The sequence below is a fragment of the Schistocerca americana genome, chromosome 2 (genome assembly GCF_021461395.2).
Source record: "Schistocerca americana isolate TAMUIC-IGC-003095 chromosome 2, iqSchAmer2.1, whole genome shotgun sequence".
Lineage (NCBI taxonomy): Eukaryota > Metazoa > Arthropoda > Insecta > Orthoptera > Acrididae > Schistocerca > Schistocerca americana.
The window spans coordinates 237,404,737-237,424,966 of NC_060120.1; the positions used below are offsets into that span (position 1 = coordinate 237,404,737).

The 20,230-nt window shown below is 36.7% G+C and overlaps 1 protein-coding gene across 1 annotated transcript in view; it reads right to left on the reverse strand.

Annotated features, from left to right (window-relative positions):
* The window catches only part of LOC124596480 (meiosis regulator and mRNA stability factor 1), a 219,500-nt gene that overhangs the window by 31,781 nt on the left and 167,489 nt on the right, over window positions 1-20,230 (reverse strand). Inside the window, exons 24-25 of the mRNA XM_047135626.1 lie at window positions 8,232-8,353; window positions 7,232-7,327 (exon numbers count right to left, since the gene is read on the reverse strand). Coding sequence (XP_046991582.1) covers window positions 7,232-7,327; window positions 8,232-8,353 — 218 coding nt within the window. The remainder of the gene's footprint in view (window positions 1-7,231; window positions 7,328-8,231; window positions 8,354-20,230) is intronic.

Consider the following 20,230-nt stretch of genomic DNA (forward strand, 5'->3'; position numbering starts at 1 on the left):
TTGAACGGAATTGACAGTGTATTGAGAGGAGGATATAAGGTGAATATCAACAAAAGCAAAACAAGGATAATGGTTCAAACATGGCTCTAAACACTACGGGACTTAACATCTGAGGTCATCAGTCCCCTAGGCTTAGAACTACCTAAACCTATCGACATCACACACATCCATGCCCGAGGCAGGATTCGAACCTGTGACCGTAGCAGCAGCACAGTTCCGGACTGAAGTGCCTAGAACCACTCGGCCACACCTGCCGGCCAGGGATAATGGAATGTAGTCGAATTAAATAAGGCAATGCTGAGGGAATTAGATTAGGAAATGAGACTCTTAAAATAGTAAATGAGTTTTGCTATTTGGGGAGCAAAATAACTGACGATAGTCAGAGTAGAGAGGATATAAAATGTAGACTGGCAATGGCAAGGAAAGCGTTTCTGAAGAAGAGAAATTTGTTAACATCGAGTATAGATTTACGTGTCGGGAAGTAGTTTCTGAAAGTATTTGTATGTAGTGTAGCCATGTATGGAAGTGAAACAGACGATAAATAGTTTGGACAAGAAGAGAATAGAAGCTTTCGAAATGTGGTGCTAAAGAAGAATGTTGAAGATTAGATGGGTAGGTCACGTAACCAATGAGGAGGTACTGAACAGAAATGGGGAAAGATGAATTTGTGACAACTTGACTAGAAGAAGGGATCAGTTGATAGGACACGTTCTGAGACATCAAGGAACCACCAATTTAGATTGGAAATTTGTGGTAAGGTCTTATGGGACTAAACTGCTGAGGTCATCAGTTCCTAAGCTTACCCACTACTTAATCTAACAAACTAACTTACACTGAGGACAACACACACGCCCATGCCCGAGGGAGTACTCTAACCTCTGACGGGGGGAGCCCCGCGGACTATGCCACGGCACCTCAGACTGCACAGCTCACAAATTTAGTGCTGGAGGGAAGTGTGGAGGGTAAAACTGATAGGAGGAGACCAAGAGATGAATACGCTAAGCAGATTCATAAGGATATAGATTGCAGTAGTTATTCAGAGATGATGAACCTTGCACAGGATAGAGTGGCATGGAGAGCTGCATCAAAATACACTCTGGACTGAAGACCACCACCACCACCACCAACAACAACAAAATAATTTTCACAATGGATGCCATACTATTGAGGTATTTCAAATGTGGCTGCATAAATCTATTCTATAGATCTGTCTGAATTTCTTGACTACCCAATTTCTTGTAAATCAAATTTTTATCATGTTTATAGTCCATTCTGAATAGAAAAAAAAAAAACCTAGCTGATTTTCAAATGACTCTGAAGTTTATGAAATAATTTGTTCACACAGCAGTCTTTAAACAGTTGGACATCACTCAGTCAACAGTCTGTACCCAGCCCCAGTCGAACTAGTAAGTGTGTAACACCTATGCTTCAAATATTGACTCACATTAAGGAATGTGCTGTTTGTTTGCTGAAATGTGTGTACTTACAACTGGGGAAATTAAACTTCGAAGTGATTTCTGTAACTCAAATTAATGAATATTTTGACTTAAATGTGTTGTTTTGTAGAAAGCTTATGCTGTCATTGTCACTTAAAAGAGCTGTTGTTGAACACTGAAATTAGTTACTGACCAAACTACGTGAACAACTGCAAGGTACTTCTAGTTGAATACTACAGGACAATATGTAAACTGTGGCCTTTTTTATGCAAATATGGAGAGTTTTTGTGCCACACTTTATTACTTTGTTTAGTGACTTATTACTGAAGCATTGTCGAGTAATGAATGGTAGTCTAATAAGTGTTTTGATTATTTTGCAATTCACATGAGTAATTCTGGCGATGAACCCACAGTTATTTGTGAATGCTGATACGATTGTACATAGTAATATTTTCACAGAATAGAAAAATTGGTCATTGTCCAAACAGTATAACAGAGGCAAATAAAATGTGTGAAAAAGTGCAACCTAAATTGTGGCATTCACCATGAAAAATCAGGTTGGTACTTTACAATATTTGACCACATATGCAAAAAATTTAGAGTGTTATAAAACATACTGAAATATACAATTTTATCATTAATGGCAGAAGTACCTAATGTTTTTACAGGAAAATTTAAAACTAATAATATTTAGGAATTAATTTTTTCATTTGTTCAGTTTCAGTAAACTGTGTACTAATCATAAAAATCTTTCCACTTTTTACTATAAACTGCTAGAACTGGCAGTTGGTAATTCTAATCAGTCACTAAGAACAGCAAAGGGCAAATTGATTGAATTACTATTTCTTTAAACCACCTCCAAAACAAAATGTGAAATGTTATTAGCAAAACTATTATGAGCAATTAGTTACATCTTATTTTCCCTAAGTAATCATCACACAATTAACCATCATTTGCAAAACTTGTGTATACAGTAACAGGTCTTTTGGTGAGTACAGGACTATCACAAAATCTGACAGAATGCAGGATTATTTCTCATAATTACTACGAAAATAAGAATGAATAGCAATAAAGGCATTATCATAGCCAACATTAATATGAAACCACCACAGTAATACATGTTTAGATGCAACTAACTCTGCAAACACCTATACACCGAATGGGTGTATGGAAGATACGGAAACTGAGACTCAAGAGGAACAAAAATTTAACTGTTATGGGGGACTAGATTTGAGAATAGGAAAATGAATAACATGAAAAATAGTAGGAGAATATGGTCAGGGAGAAATGCAATGAAAGAGGAAGTTGCCTGAGAGCAATGATTAAATGCACTCTGTAAAATCATTATACTTTGTTTAAGAACTATGAAAGAAAGTTACACACACTGAAGAGACCTTGAGGTACTGGAAGATTGCAGATAGATTTATATAATAGTAAGACATATTTTGAAGCCATATTTCTAATTGCAATATATTTCCAGAGTAGATGTAGAGCACCATAATTTATTGGTTATGGACAACAGATTAAAACTGAGGAAATTCCAGAAAAGTAGAACATTAAAGACAAAAATATGAATAAGCTTAAAAAACTAGAGGATGTTGAGATTTTCAAATTGGAGTGTTATGCAAAGATTGACTGAAACAGAGGTAAAGTACACAACAGAAGATCAATTGGCTAGCCTTCAGAGATGTCACTGAAGTCGTCAGATGATCAAACAGGCAAAAAGACAAAGCTCAGTAGAAATCCTCGATAACACCAGATACACAATCTAACTGATGAAGAGAGAAAATATAAAAATGCAGCACATGAAGCAAGCAACAGGGGACTACAGATAGTCTTAAAAATGAAACAGGCATGTACTGCAATATGGCAAAGTAGGAATGGCTAGAAGAGAAATGCAAAGATTTGGAAGCATTCATGACAATGAGATAGACATCTCTGTAAGAAAGTTAGATCTTTGGAGAAAAAAGAAGCACATGTGCCAAAGTTAAGTGCTTAGATGGCAAGCCAGTATTAAGCAAAAAGGGGGAAAGTTGAGAGCTCGAAGAAATATATAGAGGGTCTATATAAGGGGAATAAACAGGAGGACAATTGTGTAGTAAGTGGAGGTAGGTAAGATGGGAGACAACACTGCAAAAAGAATCTGACAGAGCACTGGAAGACCTAAGTCAAAATAAAGCCCTTTGGATAGACTGCATTCCCTCATAATTACTGTCTTGCCAAAACCATTCCAAATTGTGTGCAATATATGAGACAGGTGAAAGCCTTGGACTTCAAGAAAAATAAAATGATTACTATTCCAAAGAAGATAGGTGCTTTTAAGTGTAAATACTAGCAAAGTATCACCATCAATTACTACAAAAGAATGGTAAAACTGGTACAGGCTGACCTAAAGAAAGATCAGTTTGGATTGCAGTGAAATGTAGGAACACTTGATGAATAACTGACATTATCTTAAAAGATAGGATGAAGAAAAAAAAACCTTTGTTTATAGCACTTGTAAGATTTAGAGAAAGCTTTGGATAATATTAAATGGAATACACCACTGCTAAAATTATTATTTTTCCAGTTTACAATACATTCATGGTTTTATTCTCTCAATAGGTGGCTACTAATTTTTGATCTGTCACAACACTGTTGAAGTTTACACCTACAAACCTATCCCCTCCTACTCCTCTAAAATATTTGATCACTATCTTCTTTATTTAAATTTGTCTTTGTCATTGTGCCTGTCTTGACTAAACTACACCCAAATCAGAATAACAAAGCGAATGACGGCTAATTGTCTACGAAAGAGCTATCACAGACACAAGCAAGGAATGAGCTTTGTGTGCCTTCTATTTTGCTCGACGTATTCATACCGAACTGCGAACAACAATGATGATCTCTAATATAACTTGTGGTACTTTTTCCATAATGCACTTTGTTTCTCTGTGCTGATTTTTTTGTAATACTTAAAAATATCTGCAGCTAATTATGAAAGTGAACACCAAAGTGTTGAAGCTACTATGAAGCTACAATGTGATATCAGTAATACATGTTACAAGGAAATGCATGAAAGAATTACGAACTGAATTCGACTGCTGTTACTGTTGCAGAGACAGGGGTGTACCAAAACAGCTAACCAACACCACTGCTTTCCATGTAAACTCAGTCACTTTGTTATTGTGACCCAGGTGTACATACAATTTCTTATTGCCTCATAATCCTATCTACCTCTTAAATGGGTCTTCTCCTAGCATCTGATACACAAATAACCTCATAATGCCTGATACACAGATACCAGGAATATCACTACCCTAAATCAACTGCTGTCAATGGAGGAGCAATGTGCGTTACAATTCATACAACATCAAAATTTACAGTCTCACTTGTATTATTGGTATAATAATTTTCAGAGCAAACAGTAAACTAGATCAAATGTTTCTGAAAGAGAACGTTCTGTGAACATTGTACAGAACATATATTATTTCCTTTGTTAATGCCAGCATTAACATGGTTATTCTCCAATCTGGTGTGTGTCACTTATGCCAGTAAACACAAGCTAATGAGAATTCTCTGGTGTAAATGGTAAGCAAGTGCAAGCGAAGAGCATCTAGTGATGTTCACTCGCATTGCTTCTGCTCACTTTGCTTCCTCTGGTTGTCAATCTTTTACCAACCACCAAAGGATGTTCATGTACTCTCTTGACAGCAGTAGCACAAATTATTCATTTGCTTTGTAAACTATTTTTGTTGTTGACAAGTTGTATGCATGATAGAACAGTCTGAAGAGAATGAAATGTTGGTGATATAAGAATGTAGATATCCCCAGAGAGAGAGAGAGAGAGAGAGAGAGAGAGAGAGAGAGAGAGAGAGAGAGAGAGAGAGAGAGAGAGATTGCTAGAAAATTGTTGAGGCACTCAAAATCCCTAACTGGGGATGTCAGAAAGGCAAATTCATTAGTTGCTTGCATTGGTGAGAACAGAGTGAATAGGCACAATCTTTGTATTTCTTTTTATTAAAAAGGACTAGCACCACAAATTTCCTGGAGGGCAAACTACTAAAAATACGTGTTTGATGCTGATTAAAATTAAAAATACACAAAAGAGCTGATCATTCTGATTGCTTGTGTTCATAGTAACCGTAATTACGCAACTGAGGTGCCACCGTTGGCTGCAGATTTTTGATGCAATTTTCAAATAAAAATCTTTTACCACAATGACACTATTTGCCCTCTAACAAACCATATACGGTAGCAGGTGTTTATGAAGTAGTCTATCCGACAGGTTATAAGTATATTTCTCATTTCATTAAGCATATTTTATTGACAATATCTTCTTGATAATACATCACTAAAATCCATGAAGCACTTTGCATATGTCAGTGATCAGAAACTATTTTAGATATTGCGACTACTGAACTGCTGCAAATGTTTTGGAATTTAAAATCTGGTTTTGAAGACTGTCTTACCATTACATCTTCTACTAACAAATCCATTAAGTGCTAATAACCAGAATGAAAATGCTAGTCTTTCTTCACATTATGTTGGAAGCCTGTAATTAGTATTTCACTTTTAAATTTCCTCCTCAACTATAAAGAGGAAGTGTCAGGTGACATGTGCACAGTTTTGGAAGAATGATAAGAAAAGCCGGGGGCTGCAATTGCCAAGGGAACGTGCATGCCAATGTGTGTCCTGGTAAGTCTCCGCTGACCTGGGGTTCTGGGTGACTTTCCTGAACTGTACCCCTTTCCCTAAACCTCTCCAGTCCTTTTCCTATGCCCCTCTTCCTCCCTCTTCAACTCTTCTGCCACGAGGAGCAGCCAATGGCTCTGAAAGCTTGCAGAAGTTAAACCCTTGTGTGTGTGTGTGTGTGTGTGTGTGTGTGTGTTCCCTGCTACTACTTTGTGAGTAAATTTTTTATGTATCCATTTACAATATATGTCAATGCGAGTACTTTGCAAGAAAGAGAGCTAATGCTCAAAAGCTAGTGCAAATGCTGTTTTCTGTTACGTGTTACAGTACTCCCTGCACTAATCTGCTATGGGCGATACTTTATGTATTGCTCCATCCAGGAACTTCCATTATTGTTATAAATTTTTTTTTCCTAGACCATTTTGCTTTCTTCGTCAAAAACAGTGCTCTGAATATCACAGTTTTGCATCATGGTGGTAATTATGGTTGTATCTAGTGAAACCTGTGGTTATTATTAGCACCAAGAAGCAACAACACAGTCCATATAGCTGTTAACTATGCTCATTCTCTCATGTTTTCTGTTGTTCCCTCCAGTGTAAACATCTGTTGACAGAAATGAATTGTAGTGAAAGCTGGCAACTCATCTGTGAATGCTGGTTTGCATTCTTCGCTCCAGTGTAAGAGACTTCAGATGTAATATAAAATCTGTAGGTTTAAAGCTATGAAACTCTCCACATTGGAAAACTTAATAAAATGCTGTCAACAAACTAACAATCTGTTTTCAATCGGGCTTAAAATAAATCACTTTTTTCTTTGAAATATAGCAAATGTTTATTCACACTAAAAAGTTGTTCTGAATGAAAAATTGCAAAAGCATCTGAGTTGCATACATCATTGTCATCATGTTTAGACAGACTGAGTAGCAGCTTTGACATGACATGTCCATGTACAGGAAATCATTTGCCTCATGTGATTTGTGGTGGTAATAACAGACCTACATTTGGATGGCTGGATGGGGAATAAATTCTGATCCAAATGCAAGTCCAACTACTTAAAAGTTCAACTCTGTACCTACTAATTTGTGAGAAAAGGAAAGGAGGTTAACAATCAAATGCACATACCTTGTACGGGCTAAATGCTGTATTGAGACAGTATGGAGCATATGTTGGAGGACTCTGTCCACCCCAGGCATAGACAGACTGGTTTGGTGTTAATGTCTGCAGGCAGGAAAGCACAGTAAAATTAATCATGCGTACGTAGACCATACTAATATGCGTGTAGTAATAAAAGTTTGTATCAAAAGAAAAATTATAGTGAGGAAACAAATGAGCCACAATTGTTGGCCAGTACTTACTAGGAAAAAGTCAGGACTTCAGATATACACAAAAATGTAAACACACACCCTAGCTTTTGAAATACTAGTTCCTTCCTCAGGGAGGAGAAAGGGATGAAGTGGCAAAGGTTAAAAAGGAAAGGATGACAAACAGACCTCAGGATGAGAGGAACCCACCTCATATTCAAGAGGTTGGTGCCTTAGTTACCTGCCCTTCCTTTTTAACCTCCTCCAGTTATGGTTTTCTCCTACCTGAGGAAGGAACTGTTAGTTCTGAAAGCTATGATAGTGTGTGTGTACATTTTTGGGTATATATGAAATCCTGACATTTCTCCAGTAATTTTACCTTAATTTTGAACATCGTTAAGCGCAAATAGTGTACATTTACATTAAAGCTGCCTAAGTACAAAAAGTATAATCTTACATCAAAGTAATCTAGGCAGTTTACTTTCTTCTCTTTTTATTCTTGTTAAATGTTCAGTCAACAAAAAGAGAAACATTAGCATTAATAAATTATTTAATTTATTAGAAGATGTTCTACAGCATGCAGAAAAACTGAAGTATATGCGTGGTGTAGCAACTGATTTCATAATATCAAGATCAGCATGCGCTTCACAAATCAACATCAGTGATCGCACTTTGGAGGAGTTAATTCTCAACTCTCAGTGCACCACATTCAGATTCAGCCTTTTGTTTTGTCATCATTTCTGAGTATTATGAAAATGAATGAATTTGAACATGGAAGGTAATAAAGAATGCTTTGTACATTAGTAGCAATATATACTCACATAAATATCAGACTTCCTGGTCTCCTTCAGCCCAAAAACATTTTGCAGATTACTGCCCACTTTATCATTGAGAAGATAGTCTGCTGAGAATGGGGCAGTTGCTTTGTGTGTTAAATCAATATCTGAAAATGTTAGCATCTGTAACTAATTTATCACACACAATAATTTTCACGTATTTTCAAATTCTGAGTACATATGTATCCAGAGAGAAAGGGTATTACTGTGAAGAATATCATCAAACAATTAAAAGAAAAATGGCAGGGTGGCACAGTGGATAGTGATGATTATGTACTGTCTGAAACAAGCTGCATAATATTCAGTCAGATCTTGATAAGATTTCAAACTGTTGCAAAGATTGACAACTTTCTTTAAGTGTACAGAAATGTAAAAATTGTGCAAGTCAGAAAAAAAAAGAAAAAAAAAAGTGGTATCCTATGACTATAATATCAGTGTCACTATTGGAATCTACCGACTCATACAAATACTGGATGTAACACTTTGTGGGAATACAAAATGGACTGATCACATAGACTTAGTCTTGGGTGAAGCAGGTGGCAGACTTCAGTTTACTGATACTGTGTGAAGATGACATAGCACTGAAAGATGTAATGGATCTGGGAGATGTGTTATTTTCTACCAGATTTGTCTATACCAAATCGAATGAGGGAGGTTGTAAATGTTTTCTTATATTTTTGTCACAATATTTGCCTTATTTTATGCTAATTTGCTTATATGTTTGAGAGTGACAGCATATTGATTAATATTAGTAGATGTGAAGAAGACTATCAAAGAGACTGGATACAAGTGGAAGCTTGTGTGTTGTGTAAAATGTCTTTGACGCTGGAGTCGTCTTTAACCGCAGTCAGTCGGCAGTGAACTGTGTGTGTGTGACGGTGAAACAATATGCAGGTCGCTGTTATAATAATTTGCAAGTGAACAGGAAACATGAATTATGTTACTACTTTTTATATGAACAACAAGAAAGAACCACATTCGAAGAAATGGTATTTCGGGCACCAAAAATGAGGCAAACGCATTGAACCAGGTCATTTCTGCAGCCGATGAAACAGCATTGTGGAATCATACTTTCACTAGACGACTGAAGCCAACACAGAAAAGTCAAATATCATCTTGTAAACATTTCACGGAAAAGTGAGTACTGTCACGAAGTACGCTAAATTCAAGTATATAAAAATAGTGAGCATATTTCAACTGGGGGCTCAGCCGGGATATTGTGTTCACGTGATCTTCAACAGTGCTACAAAGAAGAAAATTTGTGTGTGTTAATACCAGTTTTTCAGAATGTGTGTTACAGTATGTGTGTTCATCAGCAATTAAAAGTTTTGGAGAAGAAATGTTTTGGCAAAAAATATAATTTTCGACAGAAGAAGGAATTTCAAGAATTTTGGTCAACAATCACATGGAACCCCCCCATGAACCATGGACCTTGCTGTTGGTGGTGAGGCTTGCGTGCCTCAGCGATACAGATGGCCGTACCGTAGGTGCAACCACAACGGAGGGGTATCTGTTGAGAGGCCAGACAAACATGTGGTTCCTGAAGAGGGGCAAGCAGCCTTTTCAGTAGTTGCAGGGGCAACAGTCTGGATGATTGACTGATCTGGCCTTGTAACATTAACCAAAACGGCCTTGCTGTGCTGGTACTGCGAACGGCTGAAAGCAAGGGGAAACTACAGCCGTAATTTTCCCGAGGACATGCAGCTTTACTGTATGATTAAATGATGGCATCCTCTTGGGTAAAATATTCCGGAGGTAAAATAGTCCCCCATTCGGATCTCCGGGCGGGGACTACTCAAGAGGACGTCATTATCAGGAGAAAGAAAACTGGCATTCTATGGATCGGAGCATGGAATGTCAGATCCCTTAATCAGGCAGGTAGGTTAGAAAATTTAAAAAGGGAAATGGATAGGTTGAAGTTAGATATAGTGGGAATTAGTGAAGTTCGGTGGTAGGAAGAACAAGACTTTTGGTCAGGTGAATACAGGGTTATAAATACAAAATCAAATAGGGGTAATGCAGGAGTAGGTTTAATAATGAATAAAAAAATAGGAGTGCGGGTTAGCTACTACAAACAGCATAGTGAACGCATTATTGTGGCCAAAATAGACACGAAGCCCACACCTACTACAGTAGTACAAGTTTATATGCCAACTAGCTCTGCAGATGATGAAGAAGTTGATGAAATGTACGATGAGATAAAAGAAATTATTCAGGTAGTGAAGGGAGACGAAAATTTAATAGTAATGGGTGACTGGAATTCGGTAGTAGGAAAAGGGAGAGAAGGAAATGTAGTAGGTGAATATGGATTGGGGCTAAGAAATGAAAGAGGAAGCCGCCTGGTAGAATTTTGCTCAGAGCACAACTTAATCATAGCTAACACTTGGATCAAGAATCATAAAAGAAGGTTGTATACCTGGGAGAATCCTAGAGATACTAAAAGGTATCAGATAGATTATATAATGGTAAGACAGAGATTTAGGAGCCAGGTTTTAAAATGTAAAACATTTCCAGGGGCAGATGTGGATTCTGACCACAATCTATTGGTTATGAACTGCAGATTGAAACTGAAGAAACTGCAAAAAGGTGGGAATTTAAGGAGATGGGACCTGGATAAACTGAAAGAACCAGAGGTTGTAGAGAGTTTCAGGGAGAGCATAAGAGAACAATTGACAGGAATGGGGGAAAGAAATACAGTAGAAGAAGAATGGGTAGCTCTGAGGGATGAAGTAGTGAAGGCAGCAGAGGATCAAGTAGGTAAAAAGACGAGGGCTAATAGAAATCCCTGGGTAACAGAAGAAAAATTTAATTGATGAAAGGAGAAAATATACAAATGCAGTAAACGAAGCAGGCAAACTAGGAATACAAACGTCTCAAAAATGAGATCGACAGGAAGTGCAAAATGGCTAAGCAGGGATGGCTAGAGGACAAATGTAAGGATGTAGAGGCTTGTCTCACTAGGGGTAAGATAGATACTGCCTACAGGAAAATTAAAGAGACGTTTGGAGAGAAGAGAACCACTTGTATGAATATCAAGAGCTCAGATGGCAACCCAGTTCTAAGCAAAGAAGGGAAGGCAGAAAGGTGGAAGGAGTATATAGAGGGTTTATACAAGGGCGATGTACTTGAGGACAATATTATGGAAATGGAAGAGGATGTAGATGAAGATGAAATGGGAGCTAAGATACTGCGTGAAGAGTTTGACAGAGCACTGAAAGACCTGAGTCGAAAGATCCGAGTCGAAAAAAGGCCCCGGGAGTAGAAAACATTCCATTAGAACTACTGATGGCCTTGGGAGAGCCAGTCATCACAAAACTCTACCATCTGGTGAGCAAGATGTATGAGACAGGCGAAATACCGACAGACTTCAAGAAGAATATAATAATTCCAATCCCAAAGAAAGCAGGTGTTGACAGATGTGAAAATTACCGAACTATCAGTTTAATAAGTCACTGCTGCAAAATACTAACGCGAATTCTTTATGGACGAATGGAAAAGCTGGTAGAAGCTGACATCGGGGAATATCAGTTTGGATTCCGTAGAAATGTTGGAACACGTGAGGCAATACTGACCCTACGACTTATCTTAGAAGAAAGATTAAGGAAAGGCAAACCTACGTTTGTAGCATTTGTAGACTTAGAGAAAGCTTTTGACAACGTTAACTGGAATACTCTCTTTCAAATTCTGAAGGTGGCAGCGGTAAAATACAGGGAGCGAAAGGCTATTTACAATTTGTACAGAAACCAGATGGCAGTTATAAGAGTTGAGGGGCATGAAAGGGAAGCAGTGGTTGGGAAAGGAGTGAGACAGGGTTGTAGCCTCTCCCCGATGTTATTCAATCTGTATATTGTGCAAGCAGTAAAGGAAACAAAAGAAAAATTCGGAGAAGGTATTAAAATACATGGAGAAGAAGTAAAAACTTTGAGGTTCGCCGATGACACTGTAATTCTGTCAGAGACAGCAAAGGACTTGGAAGAGCAGTTGAATGGAATGGACAGTGTCTTGAAAGGAGGATATAAGATGAACATCAACAAAAGCAAAACGAGGATAATGGAATGTAATCAAATTAAATCGGGTGATGCTGAGGAGATGAGATTAGGAAATGAGACACTTAAAGTAGTAAAGGAGTTTTGCTATTTAGGGAGTAAAATAACTGATGATGGTCGAAGTAGAGAGGATATAAAATGTAGACTGGCAATGGCAAGGAAATCGTTTCTGAAGAAGAGAAATTTGTTAACATCGAGTATAGATTTAAGTGTCAGGAAGTCGTTTCTGAAAGTATTTGTATGGAGTGTAGCCATGTATGGAAGTGAAACATGGACGATTACCAGTTTGGACAAGAAGAGAATAGAAGCTTTTGAAATGTGGTGCTACAGAAGAATCCTGAAGATTAGATGGGTAGATCACATAACTAATGAGGAGGTATTGAATAGGATTGGGGAGAAGAGAAGTTTGTGGCACAACTTGACTAGAAGAAGGGATCGGTTGGTAGGACATGTTTTGAGGCATCAAGGGATCACAAATTTGGCACTGGAGGGCAGCATGGAGGGTAAAAATCGTAGAGGGAGACCAAGAGATGAATACACTAAGCAGATTCAGAAGGATGTAGGTTGCAGTAGGTACTGGGAGATGATGAAGCTTGCAGAGGATAGAGTAGTATGGAGAGCTGCATCAAACCAGTCTCAGGACTGAAGACCACAACAACAACATCACATGGAAGGAAAACATTGATTTGCAACAGTAGAAGAGAGTTCCAGATAAGTCACAAAACCCTCGTATTTTGTTAAAACAATATTTTTATCTTGTTTTCTATTGTTGTGTTTAAATTTTTTTTCTTCACAATGACTTACTAGATTTTTGAGAGTATTGTGCCTAAAGTAGAAAATAGTAATTTAATAAACTTCGAAAATCAGGACAGGTCAAATGAAACAGAAGGAACCGACCAATTTGATTTAAAAAGATTTCTTGTAAATTTCACGAAAGAAATTAAACAATCAGTTGACGACAATAAGACATACTGGGATGAAAAAATTGATAACATTTTGTTGTAATTCCAAGCAGTCAATACCCAAGTGCGTGATCTTTCGAACAGAGTTGGCAGTGTTGAGGAAAAAATTGAATCTGTGGAAGCAAAAGTAAAAGAAATTGATGCTAAATTGAGCGATGAAATTAATACTGTAAAAAATGAGTTACTGGCAGATAGGGAAAGAAATTTAATTGATTTTAATGAGATAAAAGGGGAAATTAAAAATTTGCATGAGAACAAAAGTTTTAGTAGAAAATGTAGAACAAAAAACTGAAAATCATTTGGTTACTCTAGAAAAAAAGTAGAATTCAATTATTTAGAAAACAAAAAATCTGTCAAAGAACTTAGCAAAAAAATTTAAAATTTCGACATTGAATTTCAAAGCAAAAATCACAATGTCAACACATGCAATCTCGTATCTAATATTCCAGTGAAGCATTTTTCAGTAGATGGACCCTTACATCCCGTTTATTTTATACAGTATTGTAAGGATTGTTTTTTACCTCACTCACCAGATCTGAAAATTAAATTTGTGAAAAAATTCTTCGAAGGGGAAGCTTTGACTTGGGCAAACCAGATTGTAACTGTGGGGATGACCTTTTCAGAATTTGAATCAAAATTTCTGGAAAATTTTTGGGATGATCTTGAACAAACTAGAATCGAAAGTGAATTTTTGAATGGGAGAAACTATAGAGAATCAGATGGGAGCATGAAACAATTTTGCAAAAGTGAACTTCAAAACCTTATTCACTTAACAAAACCTTTGGATGACTTGATCAAAATTGATATCTTAAAGAGAAGTGCCATCAGCAATGCAGTTGAGTTTAGTTCATTGTCCTGATAGTAATGTTGAGTAGTTTCTCAATTATATTGAAAAGTTGGATAGGGTAACAACAAGAACACACAGTGGGTATACTCAGAAAGGTAGTGGTCAAAATTGGGGAAATGATAACTTTCAAAAAAGGGAACAAAACAATTATCATGGTCAGTCAAAATTCAGGGGGATGTAACAATAATTTTCAAAAGAAGGACCATAATTTTCATCCAAATCAGAACAACATTTTCGTGGAAATAATCAACAAAATAGGGAACACTTTAGGGATCAAAATCACAGAAATTTTGTTAGAGATCAGTACAATAGAAACTACCAACAACCAGGTAATGTTGGGCATAGGAATGGGAACAGAAATGTTGATCAGAGACATTGGCAGAACCACAATCAGCAGTTTAAACAGGAACCAGTTGTTGTTCAGGAAATAAAAAACGAGTAGAAGCCCCCTTGAAGGTCCGCAAGGTTGAGGCAGAAGGTGAGTGTGATGAAAGGACCAATGGATGTGGCTATCATAAACCCAAACATGACAGATCCAAACCTAAGCTATCACATGAGGTCATTAGTTGTTACTTATTGAAGAAATTTCAGGAGGAAAATAATGATGATATTGATAAAGATAAAATTTTCAGCACACAATAACATACAGTAGATAAAAGTAATTGTGATTCATTTAATTTAACAGAGTTTTACACTTGGGCAGAAAAGAACAACACTTTGTCCGATGATGTAATTTGTAGTAGTTCAGAGATGTGTGTGAATGAAAGAGAGAATGAATGCTGTGAGAATGAATGTATTGGTGAAAGGGATCTGGTAACTTTAGAGAGAGGAAATATTTTGGGGGATAATTTGAATGTGTATGACCTGACTATGTGTAATGATGATAATGTTGTTGATAAAGTTGATAATGATGGTAATGGTATTGATGATGATGATGAAAGGTGTTTCACTAGTTTAAATAGGGAGCTGGATATACACAGGTTGAAAGTGGATTAAATAGTGAGAATATTATAGAAATTCCCAGGGATGTTACCAGGAAGAATAAGGCTCGCAAGCAGGGTGTATGTAAAAGTGTGAATTTTGATGTTGTTGGTAAAGAATCTGACTACACAAATAATGATGACATATGTATAGCTTCTAGCCTAAGTGAAACATTTACAGATACTAATGACACACACACACACACACACACATTTCTTATGAATCTATGGCTGAACAGGGAAACTATTTCTTTTGACAAAAACTTTAGAAAGATGCTTATTAATGTATGTGAAACTATATGTCCTGAGTGGTGGAAAAAGATGAGATATTTTATTTTTGAAAAGCTGAAGGATAAGTACTTCAATAGTATACAATGTGATTTGGATGAAAATTCTTGGCTATTTGAGATAATAGAGTGTACTAATGACAATTTTGTATCTTGTGCAAATTTTATAACTGTGACAAATGATACATATAATTAGGGGTCTGCACAGATGCGGATATCCGTGGTATTTGTTACTTGGCGGATAAAATCGCGACCGGCGCGGATATCTGCGGGTCATCTGCGGATAATGAGCAAGGCATCTGCCCAGCACGTATGTTGCAATGTTAGTTGAAAACTTCAAGTCTGTTGACATTCTTGGAATCTTGCAGCACCCGTATAGAGCGGATGTCTGTTGTTCTCAGCCCCTGGCTACGACCGACGTAGCTGTACCCAAGAGACCTGCACCTAATCCGTTTCCGCGACCGTGTCATTTGTGTGGCCTGTGAAGTGCTCCCTGGGTTGCAAACCTGCCCACTGTCTGCCAGACAGATGCCCGTTGCAATTTTCCGCTGCCTTCAGTTAGCGCTTTGTGGTGACCTAGTGACAACGTGCATCGTAACAAATATCAGAGAGAGTTCTTTCTTCAAATGACCACCATATCGATGGATACCATTTTGTGTAAGGTGAAAAAAGGTAATTTTACATTAGTGAGGGAAAACAAATTGAAATCGCCAATTTGGAAAAAATTCGGATACGTATTTGATGGCAATGAAAAGATAGAAGATATAGTGGCTTTTTTGAATGTAAAAAAGTATATTCCTACACTGGACATAAAAGTGGAACTTCAAATTTGCTAAAACATTCGTGTGAGGCTGGACAAAGTAGCATAATTACTTATTTAAATACCAAGACAGACGTTAAAGTTCCTGAAGTTCCGCCAAATTTGAAGACAGAGCGGTGGCACGGCGGGCCTTGTAATTAATTACAAGTGGGACTTCAAACTACGGCTCACGACCACCAACAAGCTGTGACTGCGGTAGCCCGTGAAAGATTATTCTGATCACATTGAAAACTTACAAAATATTCAAATCATCCAAAATAATAATGTATCTTTTAATTTACCAGCCAATTAGTAAAGATAAAGGCTGAAATTCGTAACAAAATTGAACATTTTAACTGTGACTCTGTATTGCTTAACAGGGAACAGTGCCTAACATTTGAAGTTATGGGACAGTGGTTTTTATATAGACATCTTAAAATCGTTTGTAGTTCTATTAAACTCTGAAAAAAATTATTTTTTAACACTGAAAGTATTAACTGCGAAATCTACTGCAAATTTTGTCTTAGTAATTTAGACCAATGTTGAGGATGTTTTAAAGTGTGAAAAACTTTGTTTAGTTGAGAATGAAACAGACATTTCATTTAACGCTAGGTCTTAATTCGATAAACCAGCCAAAACCTGAGTTTCGAGATTTCAATCGTATTTTTAGCTAAAGCTAAATCGACTCCTAATTTATATAACCAGTGATTTTGTTGTCACTCTTCAGAAGACTAGTTATTTCTTCCAGACAACGTCAATTATTGCTGGCAGTTTAATTTTTTCACAGGTGCGCCAGCATTTTGCAGGGTAGGTCTAATACTGTAAATATTTTCACCTGGAAATGATGAGGACTGAACACGTAAGCTATAATATAATCATCAGCTGACATGAATGGCTTCAAAATTTGACACATCCAAGCAGTGAGTGCAAAAAAACTGTCGGTAAACGATGCAATGTGCTAGTAACAGCTTAAAACCATCTTCATTTTCAGATGCCTTGGTACAAGAGCAGCGTTTCTATACACGTATTTTCATCATTTCATACTATTACATTGAATTTTATTTTTTTAAATAGCGTTTCCAATCTCACGAGATCCGAGCCGCTACTGTGTGTGCTCCGGAGCGCCAATGCTTTCCTGTTTGGAATGGTCTGCTTTAGAGTAGGTATAGAGCATCTCCTGTGATTTAAGAAGTCAAAAGTAGTTAAGTTGTCGCAGAAATGGCACCCTAACAATAACTATGTCATTACATACCATAATTCTAAGTATTACTGTCCATTACTATTAATTACTCACTCAAAACTTAAATATATGCGGATGCGGATAAGAAACTTGCGGATGCAGATTAATTGCTGCAGATTAGGACCTTGCGGATGCGGACTGCACTTTTCTTATCCGCACAGACCTCTACATATGATTCTGATAAGTATAGGTTTGGGGAAATTGAAAGTGATTTATTACATGAGGATACAGGTTCTGAGAAAAGCGATCAATTTTGCATTCCTTATGTAAAAGTTCAAATTGGGTCATGGGTTGGTAAATGTTTAATTGATACAGGAAGTGAGATCTTGGGAATATCTGAAAGGTTAAGCAAGAAATTGAAAGCGGGGAAAGATTATGTTGAAATGCCAGTTGTTGGGGTAAAGATAAAAGGTGCTACTGGGAAGAGCAGTAAATTGGTAAAAAACCAGGCTTTAGTGACATTTTTAATTGAAGGCAAGTTGTTCACACATGGATGTTTTGTAATTCAGGAATTTGATGAGGATTTTCTTTTGGGTATGAATTGGATAGTAAAAGTAAATACAGCATTTGTTTGGGGTGGAAGAAAACTTTTGATAGAAACCAGTGAAAGGGAATACATTCAGACAAAATTTGTGAAGACACTTGGGGATCAGAGTAATGGAAATTTTGACAGTATCAATTTACTAAAAGAAAATAGATTGGAGAACATTGAAATCCACAGATTTGATACTGATGAAGTTGAATTTGGGAATTTAGTAAATGTGAAAATTTCAGAAACACAAAATTTATCTGGGGAGCAAAAACAACAGTTAGAAAATCTGCTGTGGGAATACAATGATGTTTTCAGTGACATACCTGGTAGGGTAAAGGGCTATCAGTGTGAGCTTCAGGTAAAACCTCATGAACCATTTTTCATAAAACCATACAGTATTGCAATATCAAAAAGACCTGCTGTTGAGAAAGAGCTGAAAAAGATGGAAGGATGTAATATAATAGAAAGGAGTATCAGTGCATATAATAATCCTCTAGTAGTTGTTTCAAAAAAAGATGGTGGAGTAAGATTGGATTTGAACTCTTAGACACTTAAAATTTTCTTCAGACGGACAGACCATTCCGAAAATATTGATGAGTTACTCTATAAATTTACAGATATAAAATATATGTCAAGTTTGGATCTAACTTCGGGTTTTCATCAGGTACCACTTTCAGTTAATTCTAGAGAATATACTGCTTTCTTGTACAATTGTCAGAGTTACCAATATTGCGTTATGCCATTTGGGTTAAAATCTTCTGTTTCCGAATTTATAAGAGCTTTGGATCGTGTACTGGGACAAGAACTTGCATCTAAACTGATAATTTATGTAGATGACATTTTGGTTACAGGGTAAAACTGGGAGTAACATTTTGGTTACAGGGTAAAACTGGGAGTAACATTTTGGTTACAGGGTAAAACTGGGAGTAACATTTTGGTTACAGGGTAAAACTGGGAGTAACATTTTGGTTACAGGGTAAAACTGGGAGTAAAATTTTTTGATTTTGAAGTCAGTTTGTGGAAAACTTAGAAAAGGGGGGATGACATTGAAATTGGAGAAATGTAAATTTGCAGTTTCTGAATTAAAATTTATGGGACATGTTTTCACAGACAAGGGAATTTTGGCAGATCCAGAAAAAATTAAAGCAATTTCAGAAATTCCTATTCCTAAGACTAAAAAACAAAGTCGTTCTTAGGATTATGTGGTTATTACCAAAAACATAAGTGATCAGAGTCTGAATGCACCATGTTTAAGTCAGAAAAACACTGTTTGGGTTTGGGATAAAAGTCGTCAGGAAGAGTTTGATAAAATTAAGCAAGAGTTAAGGAAGCAACACTTATTACACAGACCTGATTTTAATTTACCATTTTGTTTGAACACTGATTTCAGTAATTATGGGCTTGGAGCAGAGTTATTTCAAGAAAGAGTAGAGAATGGAGTTAAGATACATTGTACCATAGCATTTGCAAGCAGAATGTTGCTCAAGCATGAGAAAAATTATACAGTCACAGAGGAGGAACTTTGGCAATTCATTGGGCTTTTACAAAATTTAGAATTTACCTTATTGGACATAAAACCATAGTATTTTCAGATCACAAAGCTTTGAGTTACTTACAAGAGTGCAAATTTTACCTCAGTAGATTGACCAGATGGGCAATATTTCTGCAACAGTTTGACTTTGAAATCAAGCACATAAAAGGTTCTGAGAATGTAGTAGCTGATTCACTTTCAAGGTAACCAATTGGGGGAGAAAAGGAGATTTTTGAACAAGAGGAGGAAAAGCAATTTAAGATTAGATACTTGAAAAGGGTGGAAAATGAGAAAACAATTAGAGCTGTGTGTAACAAAATTAGGAAAAATCAAAATTTAGATCAAAGTTGGAAATTAATCAAAGAATGTTTAGGCAAGAAGGGGTATGAGAAACTTCATAAATTTTACAAATTACATAAGGGGATTTTATTTCGGAGAACAGATGCAGATTCTGATAATTGGAAACTGTGTTGGCCAGAGACAGATGCTGAAAAGCTGATCACTTACATTCATGAAAGTTTTTGTCATTGTGGGATACAGAAGTGCATTCAAAAGATACAAGAAAACGTGTATTTTTACAATATTGGAAAGAAGGTAAGAATAGAATTGGCAACCTGTGACAAATGTCAGAGAGTTAAAGTGAGCAATCAAAGACGTGGTGGAGAGATGCAAAACATTATTCCGGAAAAACCTTTAGATCTTCTCGCTGTGGACTTATATGGAATGTTACCAAAGAGTAAAGGAGGTCACCGTTACATAT